Source organism: Ranitomeya variabilis, chromosome 7, assembly GCF_051348905.1.
Source record: "Ranitomeya variabilis isolate aRanVar5 chromosome 7, aRanVar5.hap1, whole genome shotgun sequence".
In the NCBI taxonomy this organism is placed as follows: domain Eukaryota; kingdom Metazoa; phylum Chordata; class Amphibia; order Anura; family Dendrobatidae; genus Ranitomeya; species Ranitomeya variabilis.
The window spans coordinates 2,928,319-2,945,599 of NC_135238.1; the positions used below are offsets into that span (position 1 = coordinate 2,928,319).

A 17,281-nucleotide genomic window follows, 5' to 3' on the forward strand; every position below is an offset into this window, starting at 1 on the left:
GACATTATCTGTAGTGGGAAAATCAGGGGGCAATCAGAATGGTCAATTGACTCCAATCTAGTATGCAAGGTGCCCTATATTTCTTGGGGACATCCAGGTATTATTCTATATAGACTGGCTGTATCTGTAGATGTGGTGGGGCATAACACAGGATATATACTGTATATAATATACAGTCATCTCATCATGTGATGACCTATAGAGGCTGAATTCATTATTCTGGCACACTTTATGTACAGGTCTTAATATATAACTGTAGGCATTGACACATTCATTATACACCATGCGAGCGGGGCAGAGGACATTATACAGACATTCTGAATAGAGCTCTTCATATATTACTGTAGGGGGTCACGTACATGATACACCATGGGGGGGGGACAATATCCTGACACTCTGGTTGGGGGTTTCCATATATTACCGGTGATTTCCCATTTCTCAAACTTCACACAAGTTCACAATGATTGGAGCAGATTGATCATGGGGTTCTCTGCTGTTCCGGTGGCACTTTACGTTGTGTGCTTCCTCGCCCAGTTTTACTCTGGTCGCAGCCATGTTTTTATGTATTTTTTGTTATGGGTAGGGTTTCATGAGTAAGTGATTGATGGAGGCACCTATGGCCGCCATGCCGTGAGAATGAGGGAGCAATTCGTATACACTGAGTAGATAATGTGATGGAGGAATCTGGAGAGGGTCCTTATACAGAACAGTCAGCCTCATATTCTAGAATACATCCTCCTCATTCTGGACCATGGTTGGTTGGGGGATCCGTGGTTGCAGCCTCTCCTGCGGTTTCACCATCCGTGTCCTCCAGCATCTGCTTGTATTGACGCTTAAAGAAGCCGAGCTACAAAGGGAAATAACAGTGATATAATGTAATAGGACAGCACCAAAGGCGAGAAGAGACGCCAGCAATAAATAGCGCAGACTGCACCACTGGCCAAAATACATGGACAATGGAAGATATGTAACATCTGAGACTATGATCAGCTGGAGTCTTCCTCATTATAACAAAGTCCACGGAGAAGAATCATGACCAAGACATACCTTGTAGAGACCAGCAGTAATCAGGGCCAGGAGGACTAATCCCCCGATGCTGCTGCCAATTATTATAGGGAGGTAATTGTACTGAACGATCACCTCCAGCACTGACTGGGCCTGCAGGAGAAAACCAAGCGGACAATGAAGACAGAGCAGAGGAAGAAGCTTCCTGAACGTTACATACTACTGCCGAAGTGACCTTGAGACAACAGGATGCGTTCTAAAGATGATGGGGAGTATATCCAAAAAATGGGAGCATAGCCTAGATAACAGGGAGCGTAGGCAAGATGACGAGGAGCGTAGGCAAGATGACGAGGAGCATAGGCAAGATGACGAGGAGCGTAGGCAAGATGACGAGGAGCGTAGGCAAGATGACGAGGAGCGTAGGCAAGATGACGAGGAGTGTAAGCAAGATTTCGAGGAGCGTAGCCCAGATTACGAGGAGCGTAGTCCAGATGACAAGTAGCATAGCCCAGATGACACGAAGTGTAGGCAAGATGACGAGGAGCGTAAGCAAGATTTCGAGGAGCGTAGCCCAGATGACGAGTAGCATAGCCCAGATGACACGGAGTGTAGCCCTGATGATGAGGAACGTAGCCCTGATGACAAGGAGCGAAGCCCTGATGACGAGGAGCGTAGGCAAGATGACGAGGAGCGTAAGCAAGATTTCAAGGAGCGCAGCCCAGATTACGAGGAGCGTAGTCCAGATGACAAGTAGTATAGCCCAGATGACACGGAGCGTAGCCCAGATGATGAGGAACGTAGCCCTGATGACAAGGAGCGAAGCCCTGATGACAAGGAGCGAAGCCCTGATGACAAGGAGCGAAGCCCTGATGACGAAGAGTGAAGCCTTGATGACAGGGAGAGTAGCCCAGATAACAGGGAGCGTAGCCCTGATAATGAATAGTGTAGCCCTGATAACAGAGCGCGTAGGCAAAATAGCGGGGAGTGTAGCCAAGATAGCAGGAAACTTAAACCAGATATCCAGGTAACAGAAAGCATAGCCCATATAACAAAGAGAGTATCCCAGAAAAAGAATAGTGTAGCCCAGAAAACAGGCAGCATAGCCCAGATAAGAGCGTAGCCCAGATAACAGGGAGCGTAGCCCAGATGACGAGTAGCATAGCCCAGATGACAATGAGTGTAGCCCAGATGATGAGGAACGTAGCCCTGATGGCGAGGAGCATAGCCCTGATGACAAGGAGCAAAGCCCTGATGACAAGGAGAGTAGCCCAGATAACATGGAGCGTAGCCCTGATAATGAATAGTGTAGCCCTGATAACAGAGCGCGTAGGCAAAATAGCGGGGAGTGTAGCCAAGATACCTGGATATCTGGTTTAAGTTTCCTGCTAACAGAAAGCATAGCCCACATAACAAAGAGAGTAGCCTAGGAAATGAATAGTGTAGCCCAGAAAACAGGCAGCATAGCCCAGATAATGAAGAGCGTAGCCCATATAACAGGGAGCGTAGCCCAGATAATGAAGAGTATAGCGCTGATGATGAAGAGTGTAGCCCAGATAACAGAGAGAATAGTCCAGATAACAGGGAGCGTAGCCCAGATAATGAAGAGTGTAGCGCTGATGATCAAGAGTGTAGCCCAGATAACAAAGAGAATAGTCCAGATAACAGGGAGCGTAGCCCAGATAATGAAGAGTGTGGCCCTGATGATGAAAAGTGAAACAGTAGAAGCCGGAAACAGGAGGCGTGCCAGGAGACGGGTAGGTCACTTCATGGTCGGGGTAGTATGCTGGCGTCCCTGCATGGAGGAGGAAGGGGAAACATGCAGGGATGCTGGCATTGGTGGCACAGTACCCCCCCATCTTACGCCCCCTCTTCGTCAAGCCTGTGAGGACTCTCTGCAGAAGAAGTGAAACCTGATTCATTTCCTTGGATTCCTTCGACTTCACTTCGGGGCCATGATCTCTTCAGTCCAATAGAAGAAAGGTTACTGTTATGATCCTAGTGGCAAGGATCGCAAGTTTGACTAGCTAAGTAACTAAACCGACGACCAGCTCTGGGGAAGTGGTATCTGGATTGACCGCAAACCTGAACCTATCCGCAAACAACTATAGGCAGCCGTGGAACGTTACCTGAAAATCCTAGACGTCTCTTCACGGCCTGAGAAACTACCTATTCCTAGAGGGAAAGTAAAGTCCTTACTTGCCTCAGAGAAATGACCCCCAAAGATATAGAAAAGCCCCCCACAAATATTAACGGTGAGTTAAGGGGAAAGCACAAACGCAGAGATGAAATAGATTTAGCAAATGAGGCCCGCTAACACTAGATAGCAGAAAATAGGAAGGGAGCTGTGCGGTCAATAGAAAACCCTAAGCAAAATATCCACGCAGAGATTGCTCGAGCCCCCGCACCAACTAACGGTGCGGGGGAAGCAACTCCGTACCCCAGAGCTTACCAGCAGCAAGAACTCACATATTAGCAAGCTGGACTAAACTCATCATACACTGAAATCATATTGCAGACTGATGAGCAAAAAATAATCAAACAGAAACTTAGCTTCTCCAGAAGAGACTGAAAACGAAGATAATCAGGGGAGATCAGAATAGCACTGAATACATCGACAGCCGGCAACAAGTGGAGGTGAAGCAGAGCTAAATAGGAAACTCCCTAGTGCATAACGAGGCAGCTGATTCAGCCACAGATCCGCAGGATAACAAACAAAGCCACCAGGGGGAGCCCAAAAACAAAACTCACACAATACCACCTGTGACCACAAGAGGGAGCCCGAAAACAGAGTTCACAACAGGTTACATCTCCCACCTTCTTCTTGGCTAGGAGCTTCTCACCCTAAAGACATCCTCGGAGCAGACCTCAGCGGGCATGGATATAGGATCCTTGAATTGTTGAGTCTCTCTATACCTGGTGAGACCAGCTATCACCTTGGAAGAATCAAAGACAAACTGGAGTTCTTCCTCCTGGTCGGTAGATAATACAGACATGGTAGATGCCTCCGCCTTGACATCCTCGTCATCTGGCCACTTGAGAACTACTGTAAAGATACCTTCTCAGGATCCATCTTCAAACTGGAGCCCAATAAGATACGTCCAGGAGGCAGGGAGGTTCCTGGGAGCAGGTCACCGGAACAATATTGTGTGGCGATATAGTCTCCGCTTCCCTTCTTTCGGAGACGTCAGCACACAACGAGTTGGTGACTAGCTGACCTAGTGGAGAAGATGACGACATTGGTGGCCAAACTGGACATTCCGGGGCCAGACACCTCTCGTGACACACCTGTCCCCAAAGAAGCACTTCACCGGATCTCCAATCTAGAAGGGGTTCATGAGTTCTCAGCCACAGAAGAAGAAGTGAATGAAATAAACAAGACAGCACATGGAAGACAATCTTCTCCTTATGCAATGCCCCTATTTGGAGCTCTACTTGCTTAGTCATTACTTGAACGACATGGGATAGGGCTTTTCCTTTGGCGAATGAATCCCTCAGCGGATACTGGCATCAACGGACTAAAATCTGATACCGATCCACCACGGCTTGCTGCAAGAAATTTCCTGTTGAACCAGAGTCAAGGTATGCTGTTTCGTCAAACAGGGTACCTCCACATGATATGTGTCATGTCGGATGGTGTTCATACCAGGGCGTTCGACAGACAGCGGTAATTCCGCTTTTGTCCACTATGTGCTCAGTGGCGTCGGCTAGATTTTATCTAGCTGGTCCAGGGTTCATTTACCTGATCCTCGGATTGGAGGCTGGGTCACGCCCACTGCCTTTAACTAGTTCTTCTGAACTTTGGGCGTCGCCGATTATAGCTTCTGTCTTGTGCGTTGTTATCTCGGTCTGGAGTGGTGAGCTAGGAGTTGGAGTATCGTATCTGGTGGTGTATTTCCCTTTGTCTTATTTACTCCTCCCTATATTTGTATTTATTTTGCCCTGCGCATTTATAGTGTATTCCTGAGTGACTGCGGCGTGGTGTATATTTTCCGTTATCCTTGTCTGTGCTAACTGTGGGTATTGGTGTATTATCCTTTTCACTGGGTGGTGGGCGTTGGTTTCAGCCTAGGGTTGAAACAGGAGACAGGGCGAGGGTCGAGGCCTAGACATGCACACCATCAGTGTAAACTCTAGGTAGAGGGTCAGTCAGGATTTCCCTAGTCTGAGGGAAATTGCAGGGGCCCAGGTTATTAGCTCTTGCCCACCTAGTCTTCCCGTGACAATATGTTCATAGTCAACAGTGAAGAAATTTTACGCTCACTTAGGGAAGCTTCACCTTCTTGCCCTCAGTTTTGAAGTTTTTAAGACCTCTCAGGACAGCAGCGAATGAACTGTTCAGTTCTATCACAGCCGTAGCACACTCCCCTGGCACAACAAAGTTCTGATTGCTGCTCTGCAAGCTTAACACTAATGACCTGCATGGATTCAGAGTAGATGGCTGTCTCAGGAGGCTGGGGAACAAGCGGTCTCTGAAAGGATGGAGCCAAATGCTATGTTTTCATCTCATGAATCATCTCTCTGGTCCACTCCTGGAACCTGCGGTCGATTCGGATTGCCAGGGAAATCATTTCGTCTAGAGTAGCAGTGATATCACGACCAGCCAATTCGTCTTTGATCCTTCCGGACATTTCATCCCAGAAAGCGGCTACAAACTCTTCCTCATTCCAGCCTAGTTTGAAAGACAGGGTGCCATTCCGGATGGCATACTAACTTACAGACAAGTTAGTCGCAGTCTGAGAAGGGAAGATGGAGTAAAACAGTGTTCCCCAACTCCAGTCTCAGGTCATGTTTTCAGGATTTCCTTAGTATGGCCCAGGTGATAATTGCAGTACTTGCAAAAGCAATAATTCCATCCCCTGGGCAATACTAAGAAAATTCTGAAAATATGACATGTTGATGGCTTTTGAAGACTGTAGCAGGGGGTAACACTGCAGTAAAAGATACACTACAAGGCTTTTTGAAGACCTTTCGGAAGGCCACCAGGAGGGCCTGTAGATCCGATGTCACAGCGTCCCCTTACCCTCAAGGGACTCTCCTGTTAGGTGGGACATTAGGAATCTCATTCTAGCCCGGACAGAAGGTAACTGATGGTCCAATAGTTCATAGTGCAAGGTGCACTGGTTTAGGAATCCATGGCACTGCTTAGGGTCTCTGCTGAATCGTGGTGGAGCTGATAAATGAAGACTAACTCCAGGAGCATAGGTTGTAGGCTGAGTGGACTCAACCGCAGCTGCTGGGACTTGGTATGAAGCCGATCAAGCAGCCATTTAAGAACAGGGGAGCGCGTGCCACTGGGAAGCCTATGCCGTATGCACAGAAAGCAGGAGATAGGAGATGTGCTAGGAAACGGGGAGGTTGCCGCGCATCCGGGGAGGTGAGTATGCAAGCCTCCCTGCATGGAGGAGGAAGGGGAACCATGCAGGAGTGTCGTAATTGGTGATACAGTAGCCCAGATAATGAAGAGAGAGGACCAGATAACAGAGACCGTAGCTCACTGGGCAGAGTAGCCCAGATGACAGAGAATGTAGCCCAGATAATAGATAGTGTATCTGAGATAACAGACAGGGCAGCCCAGATAATGAGGAGAGAGGACCAGATAACAGAGAGCACAGCGCTGTAGGCAGAGTAGCCCAGATAACAGAGAATGTTGCCCAGATAATAGATGGTGTATCTGAGAAAACAGACAGGGCAGCCCAGATAATGAGGAACGAGGATCAGATAACAGAGAGCACAGCTCTGTAGGCAGAGTAGCCCAGATAACAGGGAATGTTGCCCAGATAATAGATGGTGTATCTGAGAAAACAGACAGGGCAGCCCAGATAATGAGGAACGAGGATCAGATAACAGAGAGCACAGCTCTGTAGGCAGAGTAGCTCAGATAACAGAGAATGTTGCCCAGATAATAGATGGTGTATCTGAGAAAATAGACAGGGCAGCCCAGATAATGAAGAGAGAGGACCAGATGACAGAGAGCGTAGATCTCTAGGCAGAGTAGCCCAGATAACAGAGAATGTAGCCCAGATAATAGATGGTGTATCTGAGATAACAGACAGGGCAGCCCAGATAATAAGGAGAGAGGATCAGATAACAGAGAACGTAGCCCAGACAATAGATAGTGTATCTAGATAACAAAGAGGGCAGCCCAGATAATGAAGAGCATAGCCTGGATAATGAAAGGCGTAGCCCAAATATCCTGGTAACATACAGAGTAGTACAAAATAATGAATAACAAAGCCCAAATAATGAAGTTAGAGGCCCAGATAACGGAAAGTGTAGCCCAGATAATGAGGAGTGCATTGCAGATATGAACATCTGATATTCTGTGCAGAGATAGTAACAATTTTAGTTCTATAACACCAACATATTCCATACACTTTAAAATGTATAAGTCCTGAACCCCCAGGATGTCACCATCCTTAATAGACGCCCCACCATATGTACAAAGCATTATAGAAAGAAGACCTGACTCCATCATCTCCCTTGACATATAACATGGAGTACACTACTGTACATGGCGGTGGTTGGTACCTGAGCTTTGGTGAAGTTCTGCTCCATGAAATACATCCCGAGGTCATAATGAATTTCTGCTGAGCTCTGGAGCGATATTTTTTTCTGTTCAGTCTGAAACAAAAATATATGATATCAAATATTTCTGTCCACTACCAATATATCACATCTTACCACAGACTGTACACAGGTCCTGGCGGATTGGGGGTGACACACTGCACAGGAAAATTATCTAGCTGCCACCCTGGGACAAAATTGGGTTTAGCTCTATAATTCCACATGTAAGACTTACTGACGAGGCCTCAGTAGTGGTGTCCTCATGGTGGATATTTTCCCTGTGGAGGTCTTCCTGACTTCACCTCACCCGTGGTCGATATCTCCCATTTGTAGGCCTTCATAACTAGACCCCATCCACAATGCCCTCACGGTGGATAGCTCCTAAATTGAGAATTTCCTGACTAGGCCTTACCCATGATGACCTCATGTTGGACAGATCTTATGTTTAGAATTTTCAGACCCATGTTGCCTTCATGGTGGATACCTACCATGTTGAGAATTCCCTGACTATGCCTCTCTCGTGATGTTCTCATAATGGATAGCTCCTATGTTGAAAATGTCCTGGCGAGGCCTTGCTCATGGTGTCCTCATAGTGGACATCTCTCACATAGAGAAATTCCTGATTAGGTCTCACCCATGGTCTCCTCCTGGTGGACACCTCCCATATTCTGGACTTCCTAGAGTTGGCATCACGCATGGTAAGCTCATAGTGAATACTTCTCACAAGGAATACTTCCTGCCTAGGCCTCCCCAATCTGCCATCTCTAGCACTGAGGACCCAAATCAATGTAGTTTCCGTAATGTCTGAAGACTGATAGTAAAAGAGGATGTGGGACACAATGGCACAATGGACCACCCATCTATATCCCGTTTACATCTGAACCATATAGATCTTCTCTACACAGTAACTGTGTCAGGACCTGCATTTCCCAGTCTTTGGTCACCAGCCCGCTGATGGTGAAGGTCACTGATTCATCCTTCTCCAGACTGCTGATGTTACAGTCAGTTCTGAGACAAGTACCAACAGAGCAGTTCTGTGGAAGGAGACAAGGAAGAAGATGAAGAGTAATGGAGTCATCATTGCTATTATTTATTTGCAGGACCGAGAGAAAATAAAACTCAATTGCTCCTCTTACAACTTAATAGAAGCTTAGTCACATATTCAGAGGACTTGGTTCCTATATATGAGCTGATTGTGAGTCCACAACTAGTCCTGATCTTCTACAGTCCTGCATTGCATGGACCGGAGCTCACTGCTGGTATGTTATGTGGCCTAGTCACAGAGAACCCTGCTTTTCTAAATCTGGTGTATTATTGAACAACTAGCACATGTTCTGATGGTTACAGTTTCCTTCCGTGATAGGACTTCTTATGGATACCTGCCTCTTAGGTTTGCCATGTGGTTGGTTCACACTTTTATGATGCTCATGCCGGTGGTATTTTTGAGTCAGTGTCTGAGTTTAGACGCCACTTATCTTCTAGTGACCCAGAGGTTGTTTAGCTGGGGTGGTCAGTTCATTCTAGTTCTGGGTTACTGATTGAGGTGGTGAGGACTTGTATGTGCCATGTTATACAATATGGAAGTAGCTCACCCTAGTAGAGGTGCTCCTGTATGTCCTATGCAACAGGTGAATGATAAAAGATAATGGGACACAGAGGTTCTTACCAGAACTGGACTCGCTTTCAGGAGCTCCCGGTAGTTCTTTGCTCCTTCAATTAAACCGATCGTCATACATTTAGTGAGCCAAGGCTACAACACAAAAGAGTCATAGAAAAAAAATACTGGAAAATGAGAAACAATGAAAAAGTGCAGAAAATAGCAGAAGTCGTCAGAATGAGACAAATAGACCTAGTGTTGGGGATAAGTCGTCGCAATTTTGAGGAAGAAACCTAGCATTGGGGATGGGATCTAATGTTGGGGATGAGACCTCATTTTGAATAAGAGACAAGATATTGTTGTGGTGAGACCTTGTGCTGTGGAATAGACCGAGTAGTAATGAGGAGAGGAAACTTAGTGTTGGGGAATATACCTAGGGTTGGATAAGAGACTTATTCTTGGGGTGACACCTAGTGATGGGCTTGAGACCTAATGCTGAGGAAGACACCTAGTACTCAGGATTAGATCTTGGCTTCTAGAAGTAATGGGTGGAGATTACATGGTATCAGGATATCTGTACAGGATATCCTAGACATGGTTTCCATCCTGTAGAAATGTCTTGATCTACCTTTGAGTTGGTAATGTTTGGTGTCTCCCAGATGACACTTTCTCCCAAACGAACAGGAATCAGGAAGGTTACGGACAGTGGAAACAAACGTTCTCTCTGATTTGTCACCTGCAGACCAGAAGAGTAGACAATGCTTCAGAAATAGACATACCTAAGGGCATGCTCTGATATAGAGCACAACCAATCGTATCCAGAGAAGGAGACCTCATACAACACATGAATATCCTCACCCTGTATATGTGGTTAATACTCGGCTCTGGGGATGTAAAGTTCTCGTATTTACTGGATTCTTCAAGGCTGAAATACATACAAATCCTGCCATGTCATCCCCACATGATGGCCTCATTGAACTTGTGCTCTTCTCGCAGCATAGCCTAAACTGCATTGATTTTAGATACCACACAGATGTCTCTCTTCGCTCACCTGGTGATGGTCACAAAGATTGAGTAAAGCACTTTTATGGTGGCTGAGGACTTCATCTGGTCATTTGGAGCCGTAGCATTATTATCACTGTAGAGACACACGGAGAATGAATTACAGCCGTGAATTGTACAGTCAGCGTCTGGACACTGCCCTCTGGACAGGTTGGGTTGTTACCTAGTCACATTGGCCGTCATAGTTAATGAATCTCCCAAATCCGATGAGGGTGCAACATAAAAACTGACCAAGAAGATAGCCTGAAAGAAACCCAGAAAAGTAAATCAACATGTGACTGAAGATTCGGGGCACAAGCCTTGACTGCAGCTGGCCATGGATATTGGTGAATATGCAAGCTGTGACCATGATATCTTACAAAATACAATAAATGCATATTGGCCAAGAAATAGAATTACAGTCACCCACATTCACCGCTGGGTCAGAACTTGTTAGTTTTATTGGTCTCATTAATACTCTTTATGGGATTCTTGTATGGAAGTATCCAGGACCGTAAAGAGGCTTTCTTTCATCCATCTAAATGCCTTGATCAAGTGATAATGACTTGTTAGTACACTACTTGGGCACATGTCTTGGTTGCCCTCTCACCTAGAAGCATCTCCTGGCTTCACGATCTGATAACAGTCAGACATCATGTGGGATTCTGCTCAATGACCACTTTTCTGAACAGCAGGTCAAGCATCCTCAAAGGCTACAGGCAGCAAGAGGGTGACAGCTAAACAGCAAATACTCATCGTCTCCCCCAGTAAGGTGTGACATGATGTGGTTCCGCCGTCTCTGGAGGACTCTTACCGTGGTGTTGGGTCTCAGCAGAGGATGGTTGACTCCACAGCTCACAGTTCTCAGGGTGTCGAGAGTCGAGCACGTGATTGTAACCCGCTTGTTACTCTACAGAACAGAAAGAACAAAAAATAAGCACTATCTAAACTTGTCCAGTGCAAGAAGAGACATCAACCAAAAGAAAGAAACATACCTGTAGAAGAGACACTCTGCGATAAGATAGGTTTTGCGGGAAGGGAATTAAGACTCGAGAATTGTATGAGTCATCCCCTTTATTTGTCACTGACACTGTTAGGTTTACATCAAGAAACAACCCAACTACCAGGTGCTGGAGACTGCGAGAGAGATGAGATAGAGAGAGACTGTCACAGATGTGGTATAGCTTCATGAGAGCTGGCCTTGGACAAGACAAAGGCAGTGCTTACCCACTGAAGGTGAGATTCATGCTCAGGTTATCTCTACACACGCTGTCAACACCACAATTCTTCTCAAAGGAGATCTACAAAAAAGACAATTTCTAGCAATGAGTGGGACAGGGAGGAATTCCCCCCAGTCTGTAGATGCAGAATGGTCCAGCATTCTCCACATGTGCCCTAAGTGATGATCCCACACTGTGACCACCAGCCTCAGCACCAACCATCCACCATACATTACAAGACAATAATGACCTCTCCTGGGAGTTGCCTTCTCACCTCTCCTGAGTGGCTGCGTTGTGAGTTCTCACTAAGAACGGGATTCCCAATCAATGAGAAGTTGAGACTGACGCGAAGAGGAGTTAGAGAGTCCTCCACACACTCCTGAAGATAAAAGAGTGAGAAAAAAAGGAAAACAGATTCACACGTATGAACAGAATATTGTTATTGTTTGGCTACAAGATTATGCGGTGGATGTTGATCCGGAGAACTCATCTGATTGACGTATGTGAAGTAGGAAAGGAATTTTCCCCCCAAAATGGAGCAATTGGCATCTACATCATGGGGGTTTTGCTTCCACTGGGTAAACATTAGGGTAAAGGCTGAACAAGAAGGACTTAAGTCTACCTTCAGCTTTAAAACTATCGAAGTTTGAAACTAATCCAGGGCTCCTTTTTATATCATATGTTGCCTCATACATTTGGCCTCAAATGTTAAGGTGCATTTACACTGGCCAACCCTAGCAGTGAATGGTCTGCTAATCAGCTTAATTCAAGCCAAGAATTACCCATTTATTAATGGTACCAAGAAGTGGAGGTGATGATTAGAGAAGAAGCTCCATATTAATATTCAGAAAACCATGCAGAGAAGTGGAGGTGATGATGAAGAACAAGCTCCATATAAATGTCCAGACAATGATACAGAGACGTGGAGGTGATGAGCAGAGAACAAGCTCCATATAAATGTCCAGACAATGGCACAGAAAAGTGAAGGTGATGAGTAGAGAACAAGCTCAGTATAAATGTCCAGACAATGGTACTGAGAAGTGGAGGTGATTAGAAGAGAACAAGCTCCGTATAAATGTCCAGACAATGGCACAGAAAAGTGAAGGTGATGAGAAGAGAACAAGCTCCATATAAATGTCCAGACAATGATACAGAGACGTGGAGGTGATGAGCAGAGAACAAGCTCCATATAAATGTCCAGACAATGGCACAGAAAAGTGAAGGTGATGAGTAGAGAACAAGCTCCGTATAAATGTCCAGACAATGGTACTGAGAAGTGGAGGTGATTAGAAGAGAACAAGCTCCGTATAAATGTCAGACAACGGCACAGAGAAGTGGAGGTGATGAGACGAAAACAAGCCCCATATTAATACCAGAAAATCGTACAGAGAAGTGGAGGTGATGAGTAGAGAACAAGCTCCATATAAATGTCCAGACAATGGCACAGAAAAGTGAAGGTGATGAGAAGAGAACAAGCTCCATATAAATGTCCAGACAATGGCACAGAAAAGTGAAGGTGATGAGAAGAGAACAAGCTCCATATAAATGTCCAGACAATGGTACTGAGAAGTGGAGGTGATGAGTAGAGAACAAGCTCCATATAAATGTCCAGACAATGGTACTGAGAAGTGGAGGTGATGAGTAGATAATAAGCTCCATATAAATGTCCAGACAATGGTACTGAGAAGTGCAGGTGATGAGTAGATAATAAGCTCCATATAAATGTCCAGACAATGGTACTGAGAAGTGGAGGTGATGAGTAGATAATAAGCTCCATATAAATGTCCAGACAATGTCACAGAAAAGTGAAGGTGATGAGAAGAGAACAAGCTCCATATAAATGTCCAGACAATGGTACTGAGAAGTGGAGGTGATGAGTAGATAATAAGCTCCATAATAATGTCCAGACGATGGCACAGAAAAGTGAAGGTGATGAGAAGAGAACAAGCTCCATATAAATGTCCAGACAATGGTACTGAGAAGTGGAGGTTATGAGTAGAGAACAAGCTCCGTATAAATGTCCAGACAATGGCACAGAAAAGTGAAGGTGATGAGAAGAGAACAAGCTCCATATAAATGTCCAGACAATGGTACTGAGAAGTGGAGGTGATGAATAGATAATAAGCTCCATAATAATGTCCAGACAATGGCACAGAAAAGTGAAGGTGATGAGAAGAGAACAAGCCCCATATAAATGTCCAGACAGTGGTACTGAGAAGTGCAGGTGATGAGTAGAGAACAAGCTCCATATAAATGTCCAGACAATGGCACAGAAAAGTGAAGGTGATGAGAAGAGAACAAGCTCCATAATAATGTCCAGACAATGGTACGTAGAAGTGGAGGTGATGAGTAGAGAACAAGCTCCATATAAATGTCCAGACAATGGTACTGAGAAGTGGAGGTTATGAGTAGAGAACAAGCTCCATAATAATGTCCAGACAATGGTACGTAGAATGTTGTGAATTTGCTTTTTGCTCCCTCTAGTGGTTATTAGTGATTTGACTCTGGGAGCGTCTGTCTTCTATTATTTGCTCACCTGGGCCGTTAGTTCAGGGGCGTTGCTATATAAGCTCCCTGGACCTTCAGTTCAATGCCTGGCATCGTTGTTTTCAGAGCTAATCTGCTTGCTCTTGCCCTTGCCTGTCCCGAAGAGACCTTGGACACATATCTCCATGGATTTCATTTCTGATCTTCCGGTGTCTCAGGGCATGTCGGTTATCTGGGTGATATGTGATCGCTTCTCCAAGATGGTCCATTTGGTTCCTTTGCCTAAGCTGCCTTCCTCTTCCGATCTGGTTCCTGTGTTTTTCCAGAACGTGGTTCGTTTACACGGCATCCCTGAGAATATTGTGTCGGACAGAGGATCCCAGTTCGTTTCCAGGTTCTGGCGATCCTTTTGTAGTAGGATGGGCATTGATTTGTCGTTTTCGTCTGCTTTCCATCCTCAGACTAATGGACAGACGGAGCGAACTAATCAGACTTTGGAGGCTTATTTGAGGTGTTTTGTCTCTGCTGATCAGGACGATTGGGTGACCTTCTTGCCGTTGGCTGAGTTTGCCCTTAATAATCGGGCTAGTTCCGCCACCTTGGTTTCGCCTGTTTTCTGCAACTCTGGTTTCCATCCTCGTTTTTCTTCGGGTCATGTGGAGCCTTCTGACTGTCCTGGGGTGGATTCTGTGGTGGATAGGTTGCAGCGGATCTGGAATCTTGTGGTGGACAACTTGAAGTTGTCACAGGAGAGGGCTCAGCGCTTTGCCAACCGCCGCCGCGGTGTGGGTCCCCGACTACGTGTTGGGGATTTAGTATGGCTTTCTTCCCGCTTTGTTCCTATGAAGGTCTCCTCTCCCAAATTTAAACCTTGTTTTATTGGTCCTTACAAGATATTGGAAATCCTTAATCCTGTATCCTTTCGTCTGGATCTTCCTGTGTCGTTTGCTATTCACAACGTGTTTCATAGGTCCTTGTTGCGGCGGTACGTTGTGCCTGTAGTTCCTTCTGCTGAGCCTCCTGCTCCGGTGTTGGTTGAGGGCGAGTTGGAGTACGTGGTGGAGAAGATCTTGGATTCTCGTCTCTCCAGGCGGAGGCTTCAGTACCTGGTCAAGTGGAAGGGCTATGGTCAGGAGGATAATTCCTGGGTGGTCGCCTCTGATGTTCATGCGGCCGATTTGGTTCGTGCCTTTCACGCCGCTCATCCTGATCGCCCTGGTGGTCGTGGTGAGGGTTCGGTGACCCCTCACTAAGGGGGGGGGTACTGTTGTGAATTTGCTTTTTGCTCCCTCTAGTGGTTATTAGTGATTTGACTCTGGGAGCGTCTGTCTTCTATTATTTGCTCACCTGGGCCGTTAGTTCAGGGGCGTTGCTATATAAGCTCCCTGGACCTTCAGTTCAATGCCTGGCATCGTTGTTTTCAGAGCTAATCTGCTGTGCTCTTGTCTACTGATCCTGGTTCCTGCTAGATTCAGCTAAGGCTACGTTCACACTAGCGTTGTGCGCCGCTGCGTCGGCGACGCAACGCACAACGCACGCAAAAACGCACGCAAAAACGCTGCGTTTTGCGACGCATGCGTCGGTTTTTGCCGAAAATCGGACGCAAGAAAAATGCAACTTGTTGCGTTTTCTTGGTCCGACGCTTGCGGCAAAAAAGACGCATGTGTGGCACAACGCAACAAAAAAAAACGCATGCGTCCCCCATGTTAAGTATAGGGGGCGCATGACGCATGCGTCGCCGCTGCGTCGCCGACGCAAACCCGACGCACATTAGCTTAACGCTAATGTGAACGTAGCCTAAGTCTGCTTTCTTGCTTTTTGCTATTTGTTTTTGTTTGCATTTTTGTCCAGCTTGTACTCAACTATATCCTGACCTTGCTGGAAGCTCTAGGGAGCTGGTGTTCTCCCCCCGGGCCGTTAGACGGTTCGGGGGTTCTTGAATTTCCAGCGTGGATTTTTATAGGGTTTTTGTTGACCAAATAAGTTATCTTGCTATATTCTTCTATTAGTGAGCGGGCCTCTCTTTGCTATACCTAGTTCATTTCTGTGTTTGTCATTTCCTCTTACCTCACCGTTATTATTTGTGGGGGGCTTGTATCCAACTTTGGGGTCCCTTTCTCTGGAGGCAAGAGAGGTCTTTGTTTTCCTCTTCTAGGGGTAGTTAGATTCTCCGGCTGGCGCGAGTCATCTAGTGTTCACCGTAGGCATGATCCCCGGCTACTTCTAGTGTTGGCGTTAGGAGTAGATATTTGGTCAACTCAGTTACCACTGCCCTATGAGCTGGAATTTTGTATCTCGCAGACTTACACGTTCCTCTGAGACCCTCGCCATTGGGGTCATAACATTAGAAGTGGAGGTGATGAGTAGAGAACAAGCTCCATATAAATGTCCAGACAATGGTACTGAGAAGTGGAGGTGATGAGAAGAGAACAAGCTCCATATAAATGTCCAGACAATGGTACTGAGAAGTGGAGGTGATAAGTAGATAATAAGCTCCATAATAATGTCCAGACGATGGCACAGAAATGTGAAGGTGATGAGAAGAGAACAAGCTCCATATAAATGTCCAGACAATGGTACTGAGAAGTGGAGTTGCTGACCAGAGGACTCATTAATGAGGTGGAATGAAATATACATTAGTAGTGATGTTTCGGGTTCTCCTCCTGTGTACATATGTACAGTATGTCAAATTTTGTATGTTTTCTTTTACAGGACAGATATTAGTAATCACATCCACCTTGTGGTACAGAACTAAATAAAAGAGCCTTTTATTTCTATTCCATAATATCTGCCATCCTTGCCCTCCTAGAGGGGCGAAAGTATGGTCCTAATCAATCCTTCCTTTGCTGCTCCTCATCTTTCACTAAAAATGAGATCCAACAAGAACATCAGCTTCTAAGGGATACTAGGACTCCTAGAAATGGCTTGTGTGAGTGTACCGGGTACCTTACGGGACAGAACAGTGTCTACCAGTGGAGAGAAACGGCCTCTGATGGTCAGAATGTTATCGGTTATTGTGAGGGAATAGTAGATACTAACAGGGAGAATGATTTCATATCTGTCACAGGTCCGAGGTCCTCTGAGCTCCCGAGATAAAGATAACTCTCGAACTTTAGGTACAGGGGGGCCAGAGAAGACAGCACGATTTTGGGTGCGCCTTGCATCCAACAGGAGGTTGTACTCCACCGATGCCATGGTGTCACCTGGAAGAAAGGAGAATCGGTGAGAACTACACAAAGTCCAGACATGGATCTCATCCCTGTATATAATATAGAAGAGAACCCTCTACTGAACCTGTGAGACCCCCAGACCTCATTACATTCCATCTGCTAAAATGAAGGATCCTATGCTGGACCTGTCAGACCCC

General features: G+C 46.0%; 1 protein-coding gene across 2 annotated transcripts in view; it reads right to left on the bottom strand.

Moving 5' to 3' along the window:
- Positions 1–219: 219 nt before the first annotated feature.
- LOC143785020 (integrin alpha-X-like) overlaps positions 220–17,281 on the bottom strand; it is an 80,874-nt gene continuing 63,812 nt past the window's right edge. The window contains exons 17-30 of one of the 2 annotated variants that reach the window (XM_077273665.1): positions 16,954–17,117; positions 11,702–11,806; positions 11,435–11,508; positions 11,203–11,344; positions 11,022–11,117; positions 10,392–10,471; positions 10,218–10,304; positions 10,025–10,091; positions 9,795–9,902; positions 9,236–9,319; positions 8,490–8,603; positions 7,534–7,626; positions 1,048–1,158; positions 220–847 (exon numbers count right to left, since the gene is read on the bottom strand). In XM_077273665.1, coding sequence (XP_077129780.1) covers positions 740–847; positions 1,048–1,158; positions 7,534–7,626; positions 8,490–8,603; positions 9,236–9,319; positions 9,795–9,902; positions 10,025–10,091; positions 10,218–10,304; positions 10,392–10,471; positions 11,022–11,117; positions 11,203–11,344; positions 11,435–11,508; positions 11,702–11,806; positions 16,954–17,117 — 1,433 coding nt within the window. In that variant the 3' untranslated portion in view covers positions 220–739. The remainder of the gene's footprint in view (positions 848–1,047; positions 1,159–7,533; positions 7,627–8,489; positions 8,604–9,235; positions 9,320–9,794; positions 9,903–10,024; positions 10,092–10,217; positions 10,305–10,391; positions 10,472–11,021; positions 11,118–11,202; positions 11,345–11,434; positions 11,509–11,701; positions 11,807–16,953; positions 17,118–17,281) is intronic. The other variant, XM_077273666.1, reaches the window with a different exon arrangement.